The sequence below is a fragment of the Vulpes lagopus genome, chromosome 2 (genome assembly GCF_018345385.1).
Source record: "Vulpes lagopus strain Blue_001 chromosome 2, ASM1834538v1, whole genome shotgun sequence".
In the NCBI taxonomy this organism is placed as follows: Eukaryota; Metazoa; Chordata; class Mammalia; order Carnivora; family Canidae; genus Vulpes; species Vulpes lagopus.
The window spans coordinates 92,140,482-92,163,511 of NC_054825.1; the positions used below are offsets into that span (position 1 = coordinate 92,140,482).

A 23,030-nucleotide genomic window follows, 5' to 3' on the forward strand; every position below is an offset into this window, starting at 1 on the left:
TTAGTTCTAAACTGACTAAAAACTAGTGTACTTTTTTTTAATGGAATACGAAATGTAGTATACATTGACATTAATACTGAGGAGAAATCTGGGTGTGGAGTTTAGAAAATGTACTATTTAATCATAAAGTTCACTGGACAGCAGTATACATGAGGGAATCAGACTTTTCTCCAGTTACTCTTCAAAGGTATAAATCATTTATCTTAAATAAACCTGATGAAGGACTTTTCTTTTTATGGAAATCGGTGAATTTAACAACCATGATCAGTAATTTTTTTACTATTGTTAACAATCCTTAGAAAATTAGTTATTTAGAGGCTAAAGTGCTGATGCTGTTTACTCAACAGCTATTATTATCTACATAGTTTCATTCATTTGTATGTAAATAATTTTAATAACTTTGTATTGATTTTGAGCACAGTAAATATCTTACTGCAATAAAAATATTTTAGTAAAATATTGTTTTGTTGAGTTAATACCTTACAGCTGTTAATTTATTTGTCCCATAGCATTTTTTTGCTGTTATTTTAGGAGAATATGCTAGTTTTCAAGTTTTAACTGGTAATATAATTGATGCTTTAACTTTTTTGTTTAGAAAAAATAAATAGCATTTCTTTCTGAAAAATAATTCATAGCCTCTAGTTAAATCTATATTCTGTATTTATAAGGATAATTAGGGCAGAAATAAATGGATCATCAATATATTAGATACATTTTCAGTAATATAAGAATATTTTAAGTGACATCACTTTATGCTCCTCCAATATAACATATAGCTAGGTAGTAGAAGGTACAGAATGAATTGTGAAGTCTCTTCTAAGGCCAGGCAAGGCCCAAAGTCAACTGCTAGGGAGTCTATGTCTACAATGTTTAAAAAAAGAAAAGAAAAAACAAATGTAAAAGTGGTGAGGAGAGCAAATGCTTCTTTTCAAAATTTGACAGAATATAGTGATACTATTTTCTAATAGGGTTACAGAAAAACTGCATTTTTGGAAAATTAGTGAATGTGTATGTAATAGGGCATGCATCTCTTCCAGCAGTATTAACCCAGGATTTCATCCAAGGAATATTTGAGACTGAACAGGTGTGGCCTTATAAAAGGATCAAAATCTGGTCAGCTGAAAATTTTCACCTGGAGTCTTCTACACTGTGGAGTTGTGGCAAGTGAAGAGGTGACAAGGTAAAAACCACATGTATTTGAAGCTAATTGGTCTTAGACATTACAAATTTGTCTTCAACTAACACAGTAAGAGCCCTCTTATCTGGGACCCTTAGTTGTTGGGCTAATCCACAAGGTCACTTAAAGCAGGGAATCACACACAAAAAACTTATTCGTAGAGGTCCCTGGGTGGCACAGTCAGTTAAGCATCTGCCTTCGGCTCTGATTATGATCCCAGGTCCTGAGATCAAGCCCCAAATTGGGCTCCCTGCTCAGTGGGGAGTCAGCTTCTCCATCTGCCCTTCCCCGAGCTGATGTGCTCGCTCCAGCACTCTCCCTGAAACAAACAAAATCTTAAGAAAAAAACTTATTCTTAGATATTTTAACTTAAAGAATGTTTATTTGTCAAATATTTACTGTAAGACCCAGGTCTTTTCTTTTTAATATTGGTTCTGCTTATAGGGATCCTCTAATTGTACAAATCACATACATTGCTTTACATTATATAGTGTGAGCCAAGGATACAGAATTCTTGTAGATTTTTGCTATATTTTCCTCCAGTCTTTTAGAACTGTTTTGCCCATAGTTAACACCTTTAAATTTTTTAAAAAGGCAACACACTTTTTTTTTTTAAGATTTTATTTTTAAGTAATCTCCACCCAACATGGGGCTGGAACTCACAACCCCAAGATCAAGAGTCACATGTTCCACCAACAGCTAGCCAGGCTCCCTTAAAAGAGCAACACAGTTTTATCTACTCTTTCCAAAGTTCAGCTTGATTTTTGCAGAACCTACAACTCTTCAAACTCATGTCATCAGTTTGTATAATCATGATAAAAAGTTCAACTGGCATAGTCCGTTTATTTGGTAACTGTTTTAGTTTCCTAGAACTGCTATACCAAATTATCACTAATTGAGTGACTTAAAACAACAGAAATTTATCCTCTCAGCATTCTTGTACTTGGAAGTCCAAAATCAAGGTGTCAGCAGGAATATGCTCCCTCTGAAGGCTCTAGAGAAGACTGTTCAATTCTTTCTTGACTCTCCCAGCTTTTGGTGGCCCAAGTATCCCTTGGCTTATAGCATAAACTCCAGTCCCTGCCTCAGTACAGGGCCTTCTCTGTGTGTCTGTGTTCTTTTTCTCTTACAAGGATACTTTCATTGAGGACCCACCTATGTACAGCATGGTCTTAGCTCAACACTTGAATTACATTTGCAAAGACAGCATTTGCAAGTAAGAGCACATTCTTGGCTTCCTGGTGGACTTGAACTGTTGGGGAATACCATTCAACCCACCATAGTAACAAATTCAATTCAGCTTGGTAGACATATATTGCAGCAAGTAGAAATTGGAGGGAAGGGTGTGCCAGATAGAAATCTATTACCTGAAAGCATGTAGCTTGCCCTAGGCATCAATCAGTATGCTCTTCCAAGCAGATAGAAAGCTTCAGTTAACCCAGTAAATTGGTTGAACAGAGATTATTTAAAACTGCTTCAACTTTTTCAAACTTGTATAAATGTGTATGTCACTGTGTATGTAGAAAAATTTGATAAGAGTATTTATTTTCTTTTTTTTTGTTTCTTTTTTTTTTTTTAATTTTTATTTTTTTATTTATGATAGTCACACACAGAGAGAGAGAGGCAGAGACACAGGCAGAGGGAGAAGCAGGCTCCATGCACCGGGAGCCTGATGTGGGATTCGATCCCGGGTCTCCAGGATCGCGCCCTGGGCCAAAGGCAGGCGCCAAACCGCTGCGCCACCCAGGGATCCCAAGAGTATTTATTTTCTTGAAGATAGGAAGATTCTATTTAACTAGGTCTTTCAGAAACTTACAAAATTGAAATGAACAGAAGGCAAAACATCTGTCTTGTATTCTGTTGTCCCAATTCATATTTAGTTGAAGAGCCTGACCTTTTAGATAATTATGTTGTTTGCTACAGTACTAATAAGAAAATGAGAATCTTATTAAAGTGATACCCATATCTAAAATATCAGTGTCTAGATTATTCAGTCCAATAATCTAGTTTGGTTTGCTTTCAGCATTTCTCTAGTCATTAAAGGAAAATCAGAAGTTACTGAAATTCAAATTCAAATCAAGCCATTTTGTACCTACTTAATAACTCTGAGAAAAGGATTGATGGGAGGATATAAACTATTGGCTTAAAATAGGTAATGAGAGATCTGATTTTTAGTTATCCTTACTATAATTCTTGTTCTCATATCACAGATATTTTTTCATATAATTGGGTTAAATGCTGAACTGTATTTTGTCATTTATCTCCCTCATAGCTACTAAATAACTCCCTTTTTTTGTTTTTTATTAGTTTAGTGTTTGGGATCATATAAGTCTGTCCAAGTTGGATTTCTAATAAAATTTTAATTGGGATTCAGAACTATGTAAAATACCTTGGCATGGTTTCAAAAATTTGGTAATTTTAGAAACTTCAACAATGAGTAATTTTTTAAAAAGTTTTCAATGTTAGCATGTTTTAGGAAATAAATATGTACTTTTCATTCTCTATTTGAAGCATTTTTTTGGAAAAGTGAGATGTCTGCATTTGATTAATGTGACAAAATAGAACCTGCAGTACTTCAAATAAAGACCTGGCCAATTAAACATCTTTTGTTAAGGAGAGCGAGTTCTATTATCAGTATTCCTTTAAATTTACATCAAAATCAATATTATTTTTACTTCATTATTTTGCTTCATTCTTAGATTTGAGTAGAATTCCTAATTTTCAGTTAGGTTTTCAAATTCAATTTGCTTGAAGGCACATATAGGAAACATATTTATTAACTTAAATTGGAGTTCAAATTAGCTCACCTACAAAAATTGGCCTACACCTCCAATCCCACACTCCAATCACTCCCCCTCCAAAACCCTGAAAGAATATATTACTAAAATATTAATAGTCATGATCTAAACAATGGCTTTAGCATTTCTAAAATGCTTTGAGCATCTTTGTATGTTTTAAAATACCTACAGTAAAAATACATCAGATTTATGACCAAGAGAGAAAAAAAAGCAATTTTTCTGATAAAAAGACAATTACTATGAGCATTGAATATATGAATTAGGCCAAATTTATTATATACCTACCATCTGTATTAGTCTGCTAGGGCTGCCATAACAAAATATCACAGACTAGGTGGCTTAAACCACAGTAATATGTTTTCTCATAATTCTGAAGGCTGAGAGCCCAGTGTGTTGGCAGGTTCGTTTGTCTTAAAGCCCCCCTGCTTGGCTTGCAAGATGGTGCCTCCTCCCTGTGTCCTCATGTGGCCTTTCATCTGTGTGCTTGCACCCGTGGTGGCTCTTTGTCTTCTTATAAGGACACCAGTCATACTGGATCAGGTTCTCTTATTTTATTTAATCTTAGTTACCTCTTCAAAGGCACATTGGGCGTTAGGGCTTCAGCGTGGGAATTTGAGACACAATTCAAGAGACACAATTCAGTCCTTACCACCACCAGTTCCTAGCTACTGTAAACAGAAGTCTCCAGTTCTTAATAACACATGGAGATAAATTCAATGTGAAGAGACTTTGATAGCAAAGTACACTGAAGAGTTAAAACAATTACATGGCTAATTTAGGAAAAACATGAGTAAGAGCCAAAAGGGCTGATTTGCCTAAATAATTAATTGTGTTTTCTTGACCAGTTTCACAATTGCTTTCTCTGTGTGCTACAATTATAGAAATCTGATATTTTCTAGTCTTCGGTGTACCTGCAGCATGAACCTCTCTGTTGCAAATTAGATCACATTAGTTAGTGCCAGGGCCCAGCCCCATTTACTGGGCATCTGATGTAAGGTTAGATGTGGCAGTTCTATCAATAAGCCATTTGGCTTCAAAGAAGTCCAGTTAAGTGGCTGTCCATGTCCCAGCAGTTTAATCTGAAATTAAAAACACACACAAATATTTCCAAATGTATTTCTTTGGCTCACCCACTTTATTGGGAAAGAGTGGCTGGTATTTCTTTAAAACACTATAGTCAGGAGACTCATCTTTTGGTTTTATTTAGTTCACAAGCTATTTTAACCCTTGATCCAAATGAGTGCATACATATGTCTTGCTTCTGTATTCCTCTCATATAAAAGTGTGCAAGTGTTGGAAAAGAAGAATTGTACAGTTTGAATAGTGTCAGAGTAGGGAAAATTACTCTGGAATCAATCCAATGTAAGATCTGTGTAGTTCTTACACAGAATGTATGGAGAAGGGTCCCCTCCCCAATCTGGTTACCCTTCCTCCTAAGATTTTCTAGTAACTAATCAACAGTACATAAGTCTGATCAATTATTACTGTAATTGTTTTATATCCTTAGTCTTATACTAAGTGGATTTAGATATAAATAATTTTCTACATGTCTGTGGTTATTTTGAACCAGAAAACATTGCCTATCACGTAGAGCAACACAAAAACAAAACCTATGAACTTTTCAATAACAGTATTAATAGGAGCCAAACAGCATATAGATAAAATTTAAAAATGATGTCATACCCGGGCTACTAAGCTGTAATTAAACATCAAATTTGAATTTCCATCTTCCTTTCTGCCTGATATTAGTCACAGTGTTAGAAATGAAATATGGAAAAGGACACAAGGAGAAGCATATGGACGATTTATGTCCAAGGAAATTGTCAGCTTCTTAAAAATAAGCTATAAAATATATCCAAATGAACTCAATATCAGATCTGTTGGTTACAACTGTTAGATTAACTTTCTCCAAATTTTTTTAATGACCTTAAAATAGTAAGGCCACAACATCTTACTTTTATTCAGATATATTCTGGGATGGGATGTCTGGGGGAGAATGTGAATTCATTTTATATATGTATGTATGTATGTACTTATGGATTCCAGATCATTTTGGATGTTTGCAGAACTTGAACAACCTAAAATAATTGTGAAAAAGAAATCTATTTTATGTTGACACTCATGGAGATAAAATAGCCGTTTTATAAATTTAGTTTTCTGGGGGCGCCTGGGTGGCTCAGTCAGTTAAACATCTGCCTTAGGCTCAGGTCATGATCCCAGGGTCCTAGGATCAAGTCCCACATCAGGCTCTTTGCTCAGTTGGGAGTCTGCTTCTCCCTCTTCCTCAACCCCCCCCCCCACCACTGCTCATTCTCTCTCTCTCTCTCTCTCTCTCTCTCTCTGTCAAATAAATAAAATCTTTTAAAAAATCTATTACAAGTTTTGTTTTCTGGGAAATGAAAGAAAATTCTCAAAGATTTGACCAAACATTGCCATTAATTAAGTTCATTTTAAAATTACAGGTATCACTCACATTTTGAAAGTTTGTGTTATGTCACTTCACTTTTATGAAAGACCTACAGTAGTACCTGTTTTTGTAACTGAAAGAAATCTGAAGACGATATTCACTTTTACAAAAAAAAAAAAAAAAGGAAAAATAGCATTCAGTGTTTGTTTTGCAGAGAGCCATTTTAGAGGCAGTGTACACCCAAAGCAGCAATGGGAGTGGCAGCAAGTTCCTTCCTACACTCAGCATCTCAGCATCAAGCTACCATAGCTTTGAACTGTGTCTGTGAGCATCTGTGCTGTATCTCAGTGTTTTGTGCATCCATTAGCAAGATGTGTTCTAAGGTATCAGAAGAGCCTAAGAGAGGTTATCTTTGGGCTCTGAGACTGTTCAGAAAAACTTCCATATAAATTAATGGTAAATGCTCCTTTGCTTTATATCATTTCAGCTTATGAAAGGTTTCATTGGAATGCTTTCAGATAGTGGGGGAAACCTGTACTCTTATGAGTTATAAAAGGATCATAAATAAAGACAATTAGTAAACATAAAATCTCCTTACCTGTGTTACTCCCAGAGTAGCTATGGGTTGGCTAAGAAATAGACTTCTTGATGTGGGCCATTCAAGAAATATGGCATAGACCAATTTTTGTTTACGTTTAGATGTGTACCTGGTTAAAAAGGGAGAAAAGCAGAGTAATATTTTTCATTATAGGTCTGGTTGGAATTATTTTATAGAGACACTTCCATGCAATAGATATTTAACAATGTGTTTATTAGCATAGGGAAAGAAAAATAACTCCATGGTAGAATAAAAAGCACCCAAAGGGGGTTCCCAATTCCAGCGTGTGTGCTGGGGACTGGAGAGGAGTTCCCTAACCCACCAAGAAATTCTCAGACCCCAGCTGGATGTCCTGCAATTTCAACTCCATTCTGACACTATCTACTGGGAAATAGTGCCAGATTTCCACAGTCAAGGATTTGGTCCTACAAGACTACTTGCCTGTACCACTCTCAACTTTAGACACCAATCACAAGTCCAGGTTATCACCTGGTCCTCTAACCCATAAGCTACAGATGGTAAGTTCCAACAACATCCTCCTTGGGTTTGATTTTCTACAGCAGTTCACAGAACTCACAAACATTTTACTTATTGGATTACCAGTCTATTATAACAGGAGAAAACTCAGAAACAGCCAGAGGGAAGAGATGCTTAGGGCAAGGTATGGGGAAAGGGCTTGGACCGTCCATGAACTCTCTAGGTGCACATTCTCCCAACAATCTTGAACCTCTCTGAACCCCATCCTTTTGGGTTTTTATGGAGACTTCATTACATGGGTATGATTGATTAAACCATTGGCCATGGGTGATGGATTCAACCTCCAGCTTCTCTCCTCAACCTGGAGGTTGAAGGTTCCTGTAAGATTCAACCCTGTAATAGCAAGGTGGGATCTCCTGGCAACCAGCCTCACCCTTTGGTGAAGTGAAAAAGTCACCTTGGCAACATAACAAAAGAAATCTTTATAGTTCTCATCACTCAGGAAATTCGAAGAGTTTTAGGAGCTCTGCGCCAGAAATGGAGATAAGACCAAATATATACTTGTCATTATAAATCATAATACACTAGTAACTCCTTCCCCTACTTCCCCTCTACTAAAAGGGACAGACATTTTTCTAATATTCATCAGACAGTTCTCATAGGGCTGAAAATAGGCAGGGAAATAGGTGCAAAGAAGGTAAGATGCAAGAGTAAATGGCTTTCTACCTGCTAATTCAAATCTTCATATTCCCTCATCAACATGTATGTGTCAGTGCTGGGCCAAGTACTGAGGCTGGTGTTAGGAATACAACAGAAAACAAAACACAGTTCGTTCTTGTTCTTACAGAGCTTAGACTAGAATGAGGAAGACAGACGTTCAATAATCACATAGATAACATCACTGTGAGTTTTGACAAGCACAATGAAAGAAAAAGAAAGTGAAACACCATAACAGAGGGATGGATCTCTTCAGATTAGACCATCAGCAAGAAGCCTCTCCAAGAAAATGATATTTAATCTGAGACTTAAAGGATGAATGAGAGAAAAGGAGAAAACGTAAAAACAATAAGCTATTGTTTAAAGGAAACAACTCATTCTTTTACTTAATTTTTCAACAAATACATATTGAAATCTTAAAATCCTAATCACTGTTAGAGCTGGAGACATAGCACTGAACATGTCCTCATGGATCTTATATGATAGTGGGAAAAATTAGAATGAACAGGTGATGATTAAGTGCTATCGAGCAAACTGAAGCCAGGTGAGGACAGAGCATGCTAGGTTAGAAAGGAGGGGTATAGGTGTTATTTTAAATCTAATCATCAAGGACGTCCTCTTTGAGGAAGTGGCATTGAGGAGACCTGAAGAATGTGAGGGAGCTATGTGAGTATTTGGAGGAAGAGAGAATAGCAAGCACAGAAGTCCTCATGCAAGAGTATGCTTGGCCTGTTGACATGGCAGCAAGGAGGACAGAAGGAGAGGAATGAGGGAATGGCAGGATGGGAGACAAGATCAGAGACAGCAAGGAGCCAGGTTGGTTTTTTGTTTGTTTTTTTAAGATTTTTATTTGAGAGAGAATGAGTGGGTGAGAAGCAGAGGGAGAGACAGAAGCTGACCCCCCGCTGAGCAGGGAGCCCAACATGGGCTAGATCTAGGACTCTGGGATCATGATCTGAGCCAAAAGTAGGAACTTAACTTATTGAGCCACCCACACACTGCAAGAAGCCAGTTTTTCTAGGACCTTGTAAGCCTCTATTAGTCCTGGCTTGTTCTCTAAGACTGGAAGCCACTGGAAGAATTTGAGCATAAGAGTGACATAACCTAGCTTTATTATTTAAAAAGTTTTACAGCAGAAAAGAGCAAGAATGGAAAGATCACTTAAGCTACTGAAAGAATCCAGGGGAGAGATAATAGAGACTTAAAAGATGAGAGTTGCCACAAGAGAGGACGAGAAGTGGCTGGATTCTAGGTATACCTCAAAGAGAAAGATGATATTTGCTGATGGATTGGCTGTGAAATATAAAAGGAGAACTAAGGACTCCCAAGATTTTTGGCCTCACAACCACCTAAAAGGATGATGCTGCCATTAACTGAGTTGGGAAAGATTGTACACAGAGCTGGTGTAGAGCAAAATTTAAAAACTAGGACCTCAGTTTTGGTGCTTATACCTCCATGAAGAAATGCTGACTAGGAAGCTGAAGATATGAGTAGAGTTCAAGAAAAGAGATCAGCACTGTAGAGGCCATTGGTATTAAGAGGCACTTCAATCTGTGAAAATGGATGTGCTCACCTGAGGAATAAATAGAATGGACCTGGGGAATAAAGATAAATAGGAAGAATGGAAGTCCAAGGACTAAGCCTCAGGGTATTTGAAGGTTTAGTGGTAACTGGAGGTGGAACTAGCAAAAGACATTTAAGAAGGAGCAGCCAACAAGAAGATATGGCAATCAACAGAGTCAGATGCTGCCATAAACTCAGAAAACAAGGACCATGAAGTGACCCTAGATTGTGAAAGGATGGGTTATCGAGGGCCTTGGTAACAACAATTTTATGAAGTGTGGCGGTGGAAGCCTGACCAGAGTGGGGGCAAGAGGAAACTGGAGCAAGAAATTGGAGTTAACATATAAAAAAAAAAATTGTTTTAGCATATTTTACTCTAAAAGAAAGGAGTGAAATGGGGAGATGCCTGGAAATCTAAAGGTTAAAGAGGTTTTTTGTTTTTTTTAAAGATTTATTTATTCATGAGACATAGGCAGCACTCGATTCCAGGACTCCAGGATCACGACCTGAGCCAAAGGAGACACTCAACCACTTAGCCCCCCAGGCATTCCATGAGTATTTTTTTAAGATGTAAGAAATAACACATTTGTATACTGACAGGAAAGGATCTAACAAAGAGGGAAAATTTAAGATGAGCGGGAGAGAACCACTAGGATAATATCCTTGAGTGCCTAATCTGGGATGGGATCCAGGACACCAGGAAATATGTGTGAGTGGGTGTGTGTCTATGTGTGTTTCAGTCACATGTAGCTACTCATGGTCAGTCATGGAATAAAGAGAGCTAAATTTAACCAAAGGTGCGGTTTTAATCAAAGTCAAGTGAGTACAACAGAGAAAGAACGTATGCAGTGGAGTGACAAGCCACAGAATCTGACCTGGATAAGGAAGAGGGCTGAGGGAGAGAAAAAAAAAGAGTCACAGATGGTATCATTAGTGGATCAGACACCAAAGTGCTGTGTGGAGTGAGCTGAAATATAAAAGGTGGTGGAACACAACAGAATGCTTCAAAATGAGAGCATGGAAAAGGTGCAATTCTTGGTAATGCAGGATCCAGGGCATGACCGAAATAGGGTGTAGCAAAGGTAGAGTGGACAAGATCCCAGAAGAGAGAGAACAGGAACCGAGAGGTCAGCAAATTAAAAGAAATGTGAATATAGGTATTCAAATCACTAAAAGTGATGTGAAGAGTAGTTCTGGGGACAGTGACAGTGAGCCAGGGCTGAAATCTTGAAGGATTGTAAGAACCTGAGAGTCTACAGATGACTACAGAAAGGAGGGACAGCATGCACCGTACAGGAAAGAGCTCCAGTGGGGAATGGGGGCCACATGTGGTTGGCAAAGTCCACAGGAGTCAGACAAGGGGCTTCACAGCCCTTGTTAAATATTTGGCTTTTATTTTTATTTAGTGAAATAAAATTTAATGGAAAAATGGTTAATAATTATGAGATTGTGATCAGACCCCCTGTTGTCAAATATATGCCCAATACAAATTTTAAAACCAGATTTAAACTAGTTTCTGTAAAATGAAGGATTGGTATTGAGTTCTCACTGTGGCTTCCCCAAGACATTATAAAATTCTACAATTAGTTGCTTCTGTCTAGATGGCTTTACTTTATTATCTTCAGTGAGTTGACAATTAGTTTTAAGTCATAAGTCAAGTAAGATCAAAGAAAGACATTTAGTCTAATCTTCTGATTTATACTTGGTCAGCTATATTCACCTGGTGACAATGAAAGGTAATTTTTTAAAGCTTCACTGTTGCTACTTTGTATTTATATATTTTAAGACCCCACATCAGAAACCACCATATTTGCAGAGTGTGGTTCAGGTACTCACAGGCACATGGAACCTTGCAAAGCTCAGACATTAGCCTGAAGGAAGACTTCTTAAAGAAAATTTTAGTTAAAAGAAAAATTAGCAAGTTAAAATGATAAATTTAAAAAATTCAGGTTAGATTTATTAGAACGAGGTGAACAAATTATAAGTTCTTTTCTCAGTTAAAATAATGCTGTTATTTGGGCTGATTTCAAATATTTTTTTCTGCCCTTTGGCACCTCTCTTTAGCTAATTTCATAAGATGGAACATCATGACTAAACAGAAATCTTCCTTTTTGTATTAACCCACTCAACATCTTTCATGTTTCTGAATGGCTTATAATTTTTATAAGAGCTGACTATTTTTCACTAAAGTTTGCCCACTATTAGGAAGTTTCCAGAGAAGATTTAAGCTCGATTTGATAAACAATAAGTGTTCAAAAATGTGCTCATTTCTTCTGAAGTTTGGAAAGTGATTTGTATAAATAGGCATGCATCCAATTTCCTTTTTTATACTACTTTTCTCTTTATATCTCTGAGAAATTTTAGATGCCTTCCTCCATCAAATAGTACTTGGTAACAAGAACTTACCACACATTTGGAGTGATATCGTCACTCTGGGACCTCCAAGGGTGAGTTTCATAAATGGCTTCTCCATTGACTTTCAGCCAGGTCCCCATTTGCCTCAATCGCTCCTCAAAAATTACAGAAATGGTGCCATCATGTGTGGGCCCAATATTCATCAAAAGATTTCCTCCACATGAAACTGTTTCTACAAGTTGCTAAAAAATTAAGAATAAATAAAGTTCTTAGGTAGACGAAACAATTCCACTGTGAATGTGTTAATAATACGTTGCATTTATGTGCTTACACCTGCGTATGTAATCACTATCCAGAAGAACAAACACAGAAAATAGAATAAAATACAGACCACTGACCTATATAAATTATAAAAAATAATTTTCACACACTCACATAATTAAGAATATTATTTTAACAGTCACCAGAAGTTTTACTGTACCTTCACTAGCTCTTTGATTGTAAGATAGTCATCAATCCCAGCATCTCTCCTGTAGCCCCAGGAAAACTTGTCTATTGTCATGCAGTTTTCCCATTTATGAGGCAAAAGATGTCCTGGGTTGTAACGATCACTGCAGGTATAATAGCCGCCATGCTTACATATGGTACCGTATCCCCACCGGTCATTGGTGACAACTGTGTCCCGAACTGGGCTGAAATATAATTTTTAAATAAAATATAAAATATTTTACATAAAGGGAAATGTCACTGAAAAGAGATCTAACTGAAATCCACTCCTAAAAATAATCATAGCATAATACAATGCAAAGAACATGGTTTTGAAGTCAAATATCTGGGTTGGTTGCAATCCTGGCTCTGTCACTTTCTAAGCTCCCTTCCCCAAAGTAAGTGACCTAACTCCTCTGAAGAATCAATTTCCCCATCTGTTATGAGAACAGAAATAATTTATGTAAAACACCTAGCTCAGTAACCAGCACATACAGCACTTATAAGACTATTATACTATTATTTGAAGCTCCTTGTCCCACATATTATGAATGATAGCCAGAAGTGAATTTACACTCAAAACATTCTTCTTACCTAGGACTGAATCTCATATATACATATATATATATAATCTAGTCTTTCTCTTAAAATTGTGCCTGATGTTGAAAAATCTTCAGAAAGTTGAATGTTGCCACCATGGAATTTATAGTGGCATGAAATAATCCCCATAATATTATTATCAGAGCTCCTGCACCTCCCCACATAGAAGAGAGTTTGACTTACAAGCTGAAGTGACCGATTCCCACTCCTTACCCTTTAGAAGTACCTGAAGACACTGCTGCTATAAGTATCGAGAGCTCCCCACAGTATTCTTATGTGCACCTACGTGTGTGTCCAGGGAACGCACGTAGAACACTCCTTGACTTCAGAGCATTATACTGAGTATTTTCTAGTTACAAATATAAATTTGGTCCATGTGGTTTAAGCCTAATAGAAGACCATAGCCAGAACTCCTTGTTCTAATGGAGCAGTCTGGAACATGCTGGAAAGCAACAGGTAAAGAATAGGAAGTGAGAATGCTGATGTAGGAAAGGAGGAGACAGACAAGAGTGACAGTGATGGAGCAGCAAAGAGTATCAAAGAGTCAGAAGATAAAAAGAAGGAAAAGAGGAACTAAAAAGCACAGAATCACAAAGTTATGAATTGTCTCAATAGGAGATGAAAAGGGGGACCCACAAAATTAATGTTTTCAAAGTTCTTGATTTTGTGATTTTATTTTATTTTTTTTTAGTGATTCCAATTTTTTTTGTGATTTTAGTGATTTCAAAATCAGACTGTTGAGTTGTATTTGACTCCTGATTTGTAACTCTCACTGACTGATTACTCTGAGTAAAATCTGATATATCTAAGAGACATTATTTACAAGGATTTCCTCCTACCCCACACCATAGATGAACCTGAAAGGGAGTATTTCACAAAGCAAGGGAACTCAAACATTATACATGTATGTGGAACATTTAGGGTCATTACAGCAATCTAATAGCATACACACCTTTTGTTATATAACCAGGCTAAGAAGCCTGTGCTGTTCCAGTAGTAATCAGGGGCATCTGCATCACCATCTGACCACAGGATCTCTGGCTGATACTTGTTCACTAACTCATAGAGTTCTGGCAGCATCTTAGAAACTGGAAATTGTTGCTGTTGGAATGACCTGGACTTATCCTCAAGGAAGAGTGGATGAAACCATTCAAAAAGGGAATAGTACAGTCCAAAACGCAGATCAGTCCTGTTCCTAATGGCCACCTCAAGTTCCTTGACGAGGTCCCTCTTCGGCCCCTCATCTACAGCATTCCAGTTCCAGGAATACTTTGAGCCCCACAAGGTAAAGCCTGCACAATTATATTGAGTCTTTGTGAGAATGTGAATCTGTTTAGCAAATTTCCACCCATACAAATGCCAAAACAAATTAGATAGTACATGTGACATACAGAAACTTTTACAACTGTGTTATGGCACTCTTTCATACACATGTTCTGCTTTTATATGAGCAACAAATGAGAATTTGAACAAGGTGGAGCCAAGGTTTTTTTAAGTAACTTTCTGGGTACCCCTGTGTAGTCTGTGTAGTCTGATATATCTCCTATATTTTTCCTCTTAGAATATAAGCCTCTTGAGGGGCAGCATGAAACCTGCAGTGTTCCCTGATATATCCCCCAGCCAACTGTTAGCACAGGGTCTCGCATAAAATCAACAATCAACACAAGCAGATTACAGCTAAGATGGGAACATCTTCCATGTCTACCATGCTAAACGATGACTGCTACTACTTATAATGAAGATTCTGACATGCACTCCTGCAAAAGTCTTGCTTGCCTCCTAAACCAAAGATCAAAGTACGTTTCCTGATTTGGTGATAATTTTATGTAGCATGAGTCTTAGAATACTGGTGATCCATATCTAATAGTAAATCTTTCACCTCATCGTTCATCATTTATCACCAGAAGGGGAAAAGACACTACTCCCCAGTAGTTCTATACTTTAAAATATTCCCATTTGTAATCTCATCCTTCTCTAAATTCATAAACTTAGATGTTTCTCTTTAAATTACTGAAATTACCTACCAACTAAGTGGGTAAGAAAAATAATGTGTCTGCCATTAAATAAGTACTTTGACATGATTCATATTTTAAAACGAATTTGGGGGCACCTGGGTGGCTCAGTGATTGAATATCTGCCTTCGGTTCAGGTCATGATCCCGAGGTCCTGGGATCAAGTCCTGCACCAGTTCCCCACAAGGAGCCTGCTTTTCCCTTTTTCTATGTCTGCGTCTCTGTCTCTCTCATGAATAAGTAAATAAAATATATAAAAAAAAAAATTTGCATTTAGATTATTCTATTTAAAAACATTAGAAATTCTATATAAATTGAAATAATATAAAGGCCTCAAAAATTTTAATTAGTGCCCAGGAGCATAAGTACATTGTTACTATCCCACTGAAATCTAAATGAATCTTTAAGAATAGATACACATAAGGCACTTTGTATCTACTCTCATAAAGTAGGACAAGTTTAAGATTGACACAGTCTTCAGATTCATTTTCAAGAAGCTTTTAAAACAGCTCACTCTTGTTCCAAAGGTGGTTGTAGTAAGCTTCAATGCAGTGCCAATATTTAAAGTCCTATTCAAAATATTTCAATTTGGAGGTATCTGGTTGGCTTACTCAGTAGAGCATGCAAATCTTGATCTCAAGGTTGTGGGCTTGAGCCCCATGTTGGGCTGTAGAGATTACTTAAAATAATAATAAATGTTTCAAGTTGACAGTCTCTATTTGCCAGACAGTACTAAAACCCACAAGGGGGCGCAGCCCGGGTGGCTCAGCGGTTTAGCACCGCCTTCAGCCCAGGGCCTGATCCTGGAGACCTGCGTTGGGCTCCCTGCATGGGGCCTGTTTCTCCCTCTGCCTGTGTCTCTGCCTCATTCTCTCTCTCTCATAAATAAATAAATAAAATCTTAAAAAAAAAAAAACCCACAAGGGTCTTTGTCACCACCATAAAAGCTCACAGAGAGATCTTCCTGTCTATTAAGCTCAGTGGGTTTTTTTCCATAAAGCAATGAAAACATGAGTCCTAGAAAGTTTACAAATGTGGGCTTCATTATCTGTCCTCAAGGTAGCATTAAAAGTTATTTTATTTTTAAATAATCTCCCTATGTAATACTTTGTGCCATACAACTTAGAGTTCCTAGACATCAGAAAATCAACATGTTCACAAGCAAATACACTTTTTAAATATCTACCTCAGTAATAGAAACATCTATAGGAAAAAGCCATTAAGCCACTAGAATGTACCCAAAGGGAAGAGTATTCTAAGATAATTGCAGATATTTGGTTTGGGTTCTTCCCTTCTATTCCCCTCCCTACCCGTGGAGAAAGCACTGAGGCAAAATTGCTTATACCAAGGCAAAGATGGCCATGCAAAGGAAATTGTCAAATGAAGTAACGTGGTTGGGATAGTAACAATTTATTGATGTTTCCTTGATCTTTTGGATACTGGAACAGTAATGGGTGGAAACTCTCCTATTAATGTAGGACCACTGTGATGGATAATTTTATGTGTCAACTTGACTAAACCACGGGGTGCCCAGATATTTGATTAAATATTTTTCTGGGTATGTCCACAGGGGTGTTTCTGCATGAGATTAACATTTAAATAGGTAGACTGAGTAAACAGATTGCTCTCCCCAGTGTGGGTAGGCCTCAGCCAATTTTTGAAAACCTAAACAGAATAAAAGACTGAGTAAGAACTCTCTCTGCCTGTCTGACCTCACACTTTCTCCTGCCTGGGGGCTTAGACTTGGACTAGAACCTAAATCATCATCCACTTTCCTGGTTCTCAGACCTTTACACTCAGACTAGAACTATATTGCCAGCTCTCCTGGGCCTGGACTTCTCATCTCCACAACTCCTTGACCCAATTTCTTATAATAAATCTCTTTTTATTTATCATACTTCCACCTGGTTCTGTTTCTCTGGAGAACCTTGATGAATACAACCACTGTGTTTCCTTTTGGATATTCTTCTGCCACCTCTGACATTTACGGGCACCATTACAGGTCCACAGATTTCCTTCCAGGTGATCTGTGTCACTTTCATCACTAGCAAATTGTCCACCATTTGGCCATCTAAGAGTTGGCCAAAAGTGCAGCAAAGTGTGTCAGTTATGACACAAGACTACATAAGCACAATCCCCATGGTGATGGAGCCTTCCCAGAATGCATTACAGAGGTATAATGAAAGGAAAGTGGTGGCTCAGTCACAGTGAGGTGTCAGACTCTTGGTATCAGACCAAGTCATGATCTCTGGGTTGGGCACAAAGTCTGATTGAGATCTTCTGTCTCTGCCCTTCCTCCCACTCTCTCTCTCTCTCTCTCTCTCTCTCTCTCTCTCAAATAGGTGAATAAATAAAATATTTTTTTTTAAAAGTTAAAAGTTAAGTTATGGCTTAAAAAAAAGTTAAGAGGGCAATTCTAATTATAATTATAAGCTTGGGAGCTGCAACCCACATCTCACTTCAAATAGCTTCATATGAAATCTTGGAAATACCGTTAAATATGCACATAACAAAATGTGATTTTTCTTTTTTTTTTTTGTTTTGTTTTGTTTTGTTTTTATGTGAGGGTGTCTGATCCTTCTACAAACCTAATGCCTCTCAATTGGATGGAATATATGGTCCTTTTAATTACAGGCAAACATCAGTAGCCACTAACTGCTGTTCCTAAGAGAAAACTGATTTCATGTGTTTTAGTTTCTTCTTCTGAAAGAACTACTTTATATTTCATAATTAATTGTCAGTGTTTGTAAATGTCGCACTTATTTACCTTCATGATGTTTGGAAGTTAAGACGATGTATTTGGCACCAGAAGCCTGAAAAATATCTGCCCAGTGGTTTGCATTAAAAAACTTTGCTGTAAATAGTGGTCCGAAATCTTCATATTTGAAATTAGGAGGGTAATTATTTTTCATAAATTTCACATATGTCGGTATCTTTTCCTTTTGCCAATACCACCTAAAGGGAGAAAGAGAAACAACATATAAAGCATACATATAAACATTTGAAATAATTGCCCCAGCTCCCTTTACAAATTCCCCCTTACTCAAATATTACCTAGATTCTTTCTCACTTCCCCGTTAGTTTGACTTTGCCTTAAAGAAAGCTTATATAAACTCTCATTTTCCATCTATTCCTCTGAACATTCTAGACTACCCCACCACCTATTTGCTCTTAATTCTTCATGGTTAAATCACAGCATGTAGTATGTATCTTTATATCATCCTTTGCAACATCAGCCACAGTCTTCAAAAGGAAGATAACATGCATGTTTTATATTCACTAGCAAAAAACAAGTGAAGGTGTTGGCAACAGTAAAATTAAGATGATACTGTTATTTTAATATATTGACTCAGCCTTTAAGGATTACTTGTTATGCATTCATTCTGAGCAAGGCCTTCCTGCCTTTGGACAAGGTTGTGTGAAGCAATGCCTGGCTGTCACCATGTGACCATGAAGGGACAAGTCAACAAGCTGTGGATGACCGAAATAGGTTAGTTCTTTGATTTCATCAATGAGACAACTGCCTCTAAATTTATTGCTGTGTTGGGAAAAAAAAAAAAAACAACCCTATTATTACATCATTTATTTAGGTTTCCTGTACCTTGAAATGAAAGTATCCTAATTGATCCATGATGCATTTTTGCATTTTAAGTTGAACTACAAAAGAGAAACTGGGACAGGACAGTCAGAAAGTTGAACAAAGATAAAGGATTTCTTTTTCTCCCAACAAGGTTTAATTTGAACCTGCATTCTCTACTACAGTCTAGTTACTTTTCAAATTCCATACTAGTAGAGATGAAAAGAGGCACTTACTGTAAACAATCCATCCTTTATATGTGGGCTTGAATTCCCATTAAGGACAGTCAGATATACTTATCTCCACCATTGACTGTCCTGAGTCAAATTAGGGTGCGGAGCAGAGATTTAGAGAAGACACAGAGCAGAGGGAAATCATAGATAATTAAAGAATCTTTTACAGGGTTGGGGCATCCAGATGGCTCAGCAGGTTAGGTGTCTGGCTCTTAGTTTCAGCTTAGGTCATGATCTCAAGATTGTGAGAATCAGCCCTGGGTAGGGCTCCACACACATCACGGAGTCTGCCTCTCTCTTTCCCTCTGCTCCTCCCTCTACTTGTGCACTCTCTCTCTCTCAAATAAATAAAAGCTTTTAAAAAAATCTTTCACAGATTTTTTTCCAGACCATCAGAAATATATTCTAGTAATTTTTTTAACACTTTTTTCTTTCTTGAGAGAGAGAGAGAGAGAGAACATGAACAGGGCGGATGGGCTGAGGGAGAAGCAGACTCCGAGCTGAGCAGAAAGCCCGATGTGGAACCAGATCCCAGGACACCAGGATCATGATCTAGTTGAAGGCAGAGGCTTAACCAACTGAGCCACCTGGCACTCTCTAGTTAGTTTTATATAAGCAGTATCTTTATTGAGGTCAAAATAAACAACCCTGTGTTTAATTGTAGAAAATGAAAAAAAACATTGCAAAGAATAATATGACTCAAAACTAGTTATTTTTGGTACAGCACTAGTCTCAACATCAAATCCTCTTCTAGCACCAAATGTATGTTTACCTAATATTCCTGCTTAAACAAAATGATAACATATAATTTATTATACGTTATGAGGGGAAGAAAATCTTGATATGAGGGGAAGAAAATCTGGTTTTGTACCTGGCTAATCTGAAACATTGAAAAATAAATTCAAAGTGCCTTATAGCAGTAAACTTGCAAACAGATTTATAAAATCCTGAAGTAAAAATGTCTGGTTATATACAGTAGAGGGGAAAGAAAGAGTCCCTTGTTTTACAAGTTGATTTCAAAAGAGTATACGAATAGTACTCCATAGTTTACACAGTTCTTTGACATCAGTTGGCCTAATTAAAAAAAAAAAAAAAGGTTACTGCTTGCAGATAGTCAATGTCTCAGTAGAAAGTGGTACAATGTATACAAGTAATGTTAATATAATACCTAGTTTATACTCTATTGTATCTACTATACATTGCATATATTAAATTGGATGCGTACTATGTATATAGTATAAAATGAAGTTAAATACTCCTTTATTTTCTTATTTTACACAAGAATATATTATATATGTGTGCACGTTATATATGTATACATTTGTAACATTTCTATCTTGAAGAATTTAATACCTGAAGTATTTAATCGGCAAAGTTATATGAAACAATTAAAAATTGTAAGAGATTACATGTGCATTTTTACATAGATCTCAAGAGAGCCTAAAGAGCAATTTTGTGCAGCACTTTTCATATAATAATCTATTAATAGGGAATTTTTTTAGGCTAACATTCTAGAATTTTTTTTAAGTAGGCTCTGGGAACCCAGTGCAGAGCTCAACAGGGGCTTGAAGTTGGCACCAGAGATCAAGGCCCCAGCTGAGATCAGATGCTTAACTGACTAGGCCTCCTTCTAGAACCTCTTTTTTGATTCCTACAGCCACACGTGGTAACATCTTGACTTTAAAGAGCCTCGGTGTCCATCGAAAGATGAATGGGTAAAGAAGCTGTGGCTTATGTATACAATGGAATATTCCTCAGCCATTAGGAACGACAAATACCCACCATTTGCTTCAACGTGGATGGAACTGGAGGGTATTATGCTGAGTGAAGTAAGTCAATCGGAGAAGGACAAACAGTGTATGTTCTCATTCATTTGGGGAATATGAATAATAGTGAAAGGGAATAAAGGGAGAGGAGAAAAAATGTGTGGGAACTGTCAGGAAGGGAGACAGAACATAAAGACTCCTAACTCTGGGAAACGAACTAGGGGTGGTGGGAGGGGAGGAGGGCGGGGGGGGGGGATGCCTGGGTGACGGGCACTGAGGGGGGCACTGGGGGGTGAGCACTGGGTGCTATGCCATATGTTGGCCAATTGAACTCCAATAATCAAATAAATAATAAATAAATAGCCGGTGCACGCCCAAGTGAACCTAAGTTCACATCCCCTTAATTCCTGTCTTAGCCACACTTCATGGCAGAACAGCGACGGGACACGGAGTGTGGACGACGGTTCAGGCCCGAGCCTCGCCGCTCCTGCCGCGCCCCCGCACAGCTGGGAGGATCTGGGTCGCTGGGCGGCTGAGCGAGGCGACCAGGCGGAGGCGGACCGTGCGGCGGCCCAGCACCTGCGAGGCGCCCGACGCCGCCGGCAGCCGCAGGGGGGGGGGGAGCGCAGGGGGGGGGAGCGGGGGGGGGAGCGCGGGAGCGGGGGGGGGAGCGCGGGAGCGGGGGGGGGAGCGCGGGAGCGGGGGGGGGGGAGCGGGGGGGAGCGCGGGAGCGGGGGGGGGGGAGCGGGGGGGGAGCGCGGGAGCGGGGGGGGGAGCGCGGGAGCGGGGGGGGGGGAGCGCGGGAGCGGGGGGGGGGAGCGCGGGAGCGGGGGGGGGGGGCCTGGCTGCAGCCCGGGGGGGCGGGGCGGGGCGGGGGGAAGCCCGCGGCGGGCGCGCTCACCAGAACCACTCGCTCCCGAAACTGGGCACGGAGAACACGCCCCAGTGGACGAAGATGCCGACCTTGGCGCGGTCGAACCAGGCGGGCAGCGGGCGGGCGTCCAGGGACGGCCAAGTGGGGTCGTAGCGCGGCGCGCGGCGGGCGGCGGCGGGCGGCGGCGGGAGCAGCGGCAGCAGCAGCGGCAGCAGCAGCGGCGGGAGCAGCGCGGGGCCGAGCCCGGGGGCCGCCGGGGGCCGCATGACCGCGCGCCCCGCTCGCTCCCAGCGCGTCCTTCCGCGTCTCCGCCGAGCAGGCCCGGGCGCCGTCAGCTGACCGCGCCGTCGGGGCGGAGGCGCCCTCCCGCGGGCGAGGGCGAGGGCGAGGGCGAGGGCGAGGGCGAGGGAGTGTCTGCGGCCCGGGCCGGTGCTCCCGCGGGCCGAGCTGCTCAGCTGCGAGTCGGCGTGTCCGCCGGGCGGGGTGCGGGCTGCGGGGTGCGGGGCCGCGTTCAGCCACCTGCAGGGGCCGCGCGACCCCACAGACTGGGCGAGCGCCACGGACCGACCGGCTCGGCGGGACCCTGGACCGCGAGGCCGAGGCGGGAAACCCCCAGCGGGTCACCCAGGACCCCCAGCCCATTCTCGGGCCCCGGTATCCCCCCCCCCCCACACCCGCCCACCAGGCTTCTGGGTGTGTGAACTGCGGCTGTCCGCCTGGGGCCTGTCGGCTGAAACCCCAACAGTGTCCGATTCGGGCTGGGAGCCCGGGGTCTGCATCTCTAGCCGAGTCCTAGATGCCCCTGACGCTGCTGGGCGCGGTCACCGAGCCCTGAGAATCACTGCAGGACGCTCAGGTGAAACCCGCCGCGTGACTGTTTAAGACACCTGCAGGCTTGGGCAAAACAGCCGGAAACTTGGAATGATTGATCAAAGGACACCATTAGAAGCTCACCTCTCCCCTTCATAAGTACTTTTAGGGTAAAACCAGGATTGATTCCTTCTGCTCCTGCAAAACCCCTCTCGGCCCTTAATGGGCCTGTTCAAATGTCCCCTCCTCCCAGCTTTCCGTCGCCGCCTTCCCTTCCGAATGTCTTACTACCCAGCATGTGTTCCGATTAACATCTCATTCCAGCCAATAACATAGGATTCCGTTGATGGTTTTGTTAGGACCACACAGATCTGAGTTCCCAATAGGCTGTGAGCTTCCTGAGGACGGGATGGCAACCGTTTCTGTAGTTTCTGAATTTAAAGAAGTGCCTGGTATGGAGCAGCCCTTAAAGCATATTTGTTGAAGTCCTTCCATGAACTGGGTTCTAATTATTGAGCTTTAATGAAAGAACAAAGAAGGAAATGACACTAACTGTCCTCTCTCTCTGCAAAGACATAGG

General features: G+C 39.9%; 1 protein-coding gene and 1 long non-coding RNA gene across 4 annotated transcripts; one reads left to right on the forward strand and one right to left on the reverse strand.

Annotated features, from left to right (window-relative positions):
* Window positions 1-63: 63 nt before the first annotated feature.
* FUCA2 (alpha-L-fucosidase 2) lies at window positions 64-21,975 on the reverse strand. 2 transcript variants are annotated; one of them, XM_041737980.1, is made up of 7 exons: window positions 21,668-21,975; window positions 17,958-18,145; window positions 14,131-14,470; window positions 12,574-12,784; window positions 12,144-12,334; window positions 6,981-7,089; window positions 64-1,496 (listed from the first exon to the last, which is right to left on the reverse strand). In XM_041737980.1, exons 1-7 carry the CDS (start codon window positions 21,904-21,906, stop codon window positions 1,443-1,445), a joined length of 1,332 nt encoding a protein of 443 aa, XP_041593914.1. In that variant the 5' UTR covers window positions 21,907-21,975; the 3' UTR covers window positions 64-1,442. The 2 variants fall into 2 exon arrangements, with proteins under 2 accessions (XP_041593914.1, XP_041593909.1); XM_041737975.1 differs by lacking the exon at window positions 64-1,496 and adding an exon at window positions 4,512-5,054 and having other exon boundaries at window positions 21,668-21,974.
* LOC121481061 lies at window positions 14,205-20,807 on the forward strand. Of its 2 annotated transcripts, XR_005985177.1 has the most exons (4): window positions 14,205-14,463; window positions 14,740-14,974; window positions 18,583-18,680; window positions 20,658-20,807. It is a non-coding gene; the product is annotated as an uncharacterized LOC121481061 (long non-coding RNA). The 2 variants fall into 2 exon arrangements; XR_005985178.1 differs by lacking the exon at window positions 14,740-14,974.
* Window positions 21,976-23,030: the final 1,055 nt, after the last annotated feature.

Coding starts and splice junctions, on each gene's coding strand:
- FUCA2 (XM_041737975.1), bottom strand. CDS start 21,906: ATGCGGCCCCCGGCGGCCCCCGGGCTCGGCCCCGCGCTGCTCCCGCCG. Junction 12,785..14,130: donor GCCTGGTTATATAACAAAAG/GTGTGTATGCTA, acceptor ATTATATTTCAG/CCCAGTTCGGGACACAGTTG. Junction 7,090..12,143: donor GATATCACTCCAAATGTGTG/GTAAGTTCTTGT, acceptor CTTTTTAACCAG/GTACACATCTAAACGTAAAC.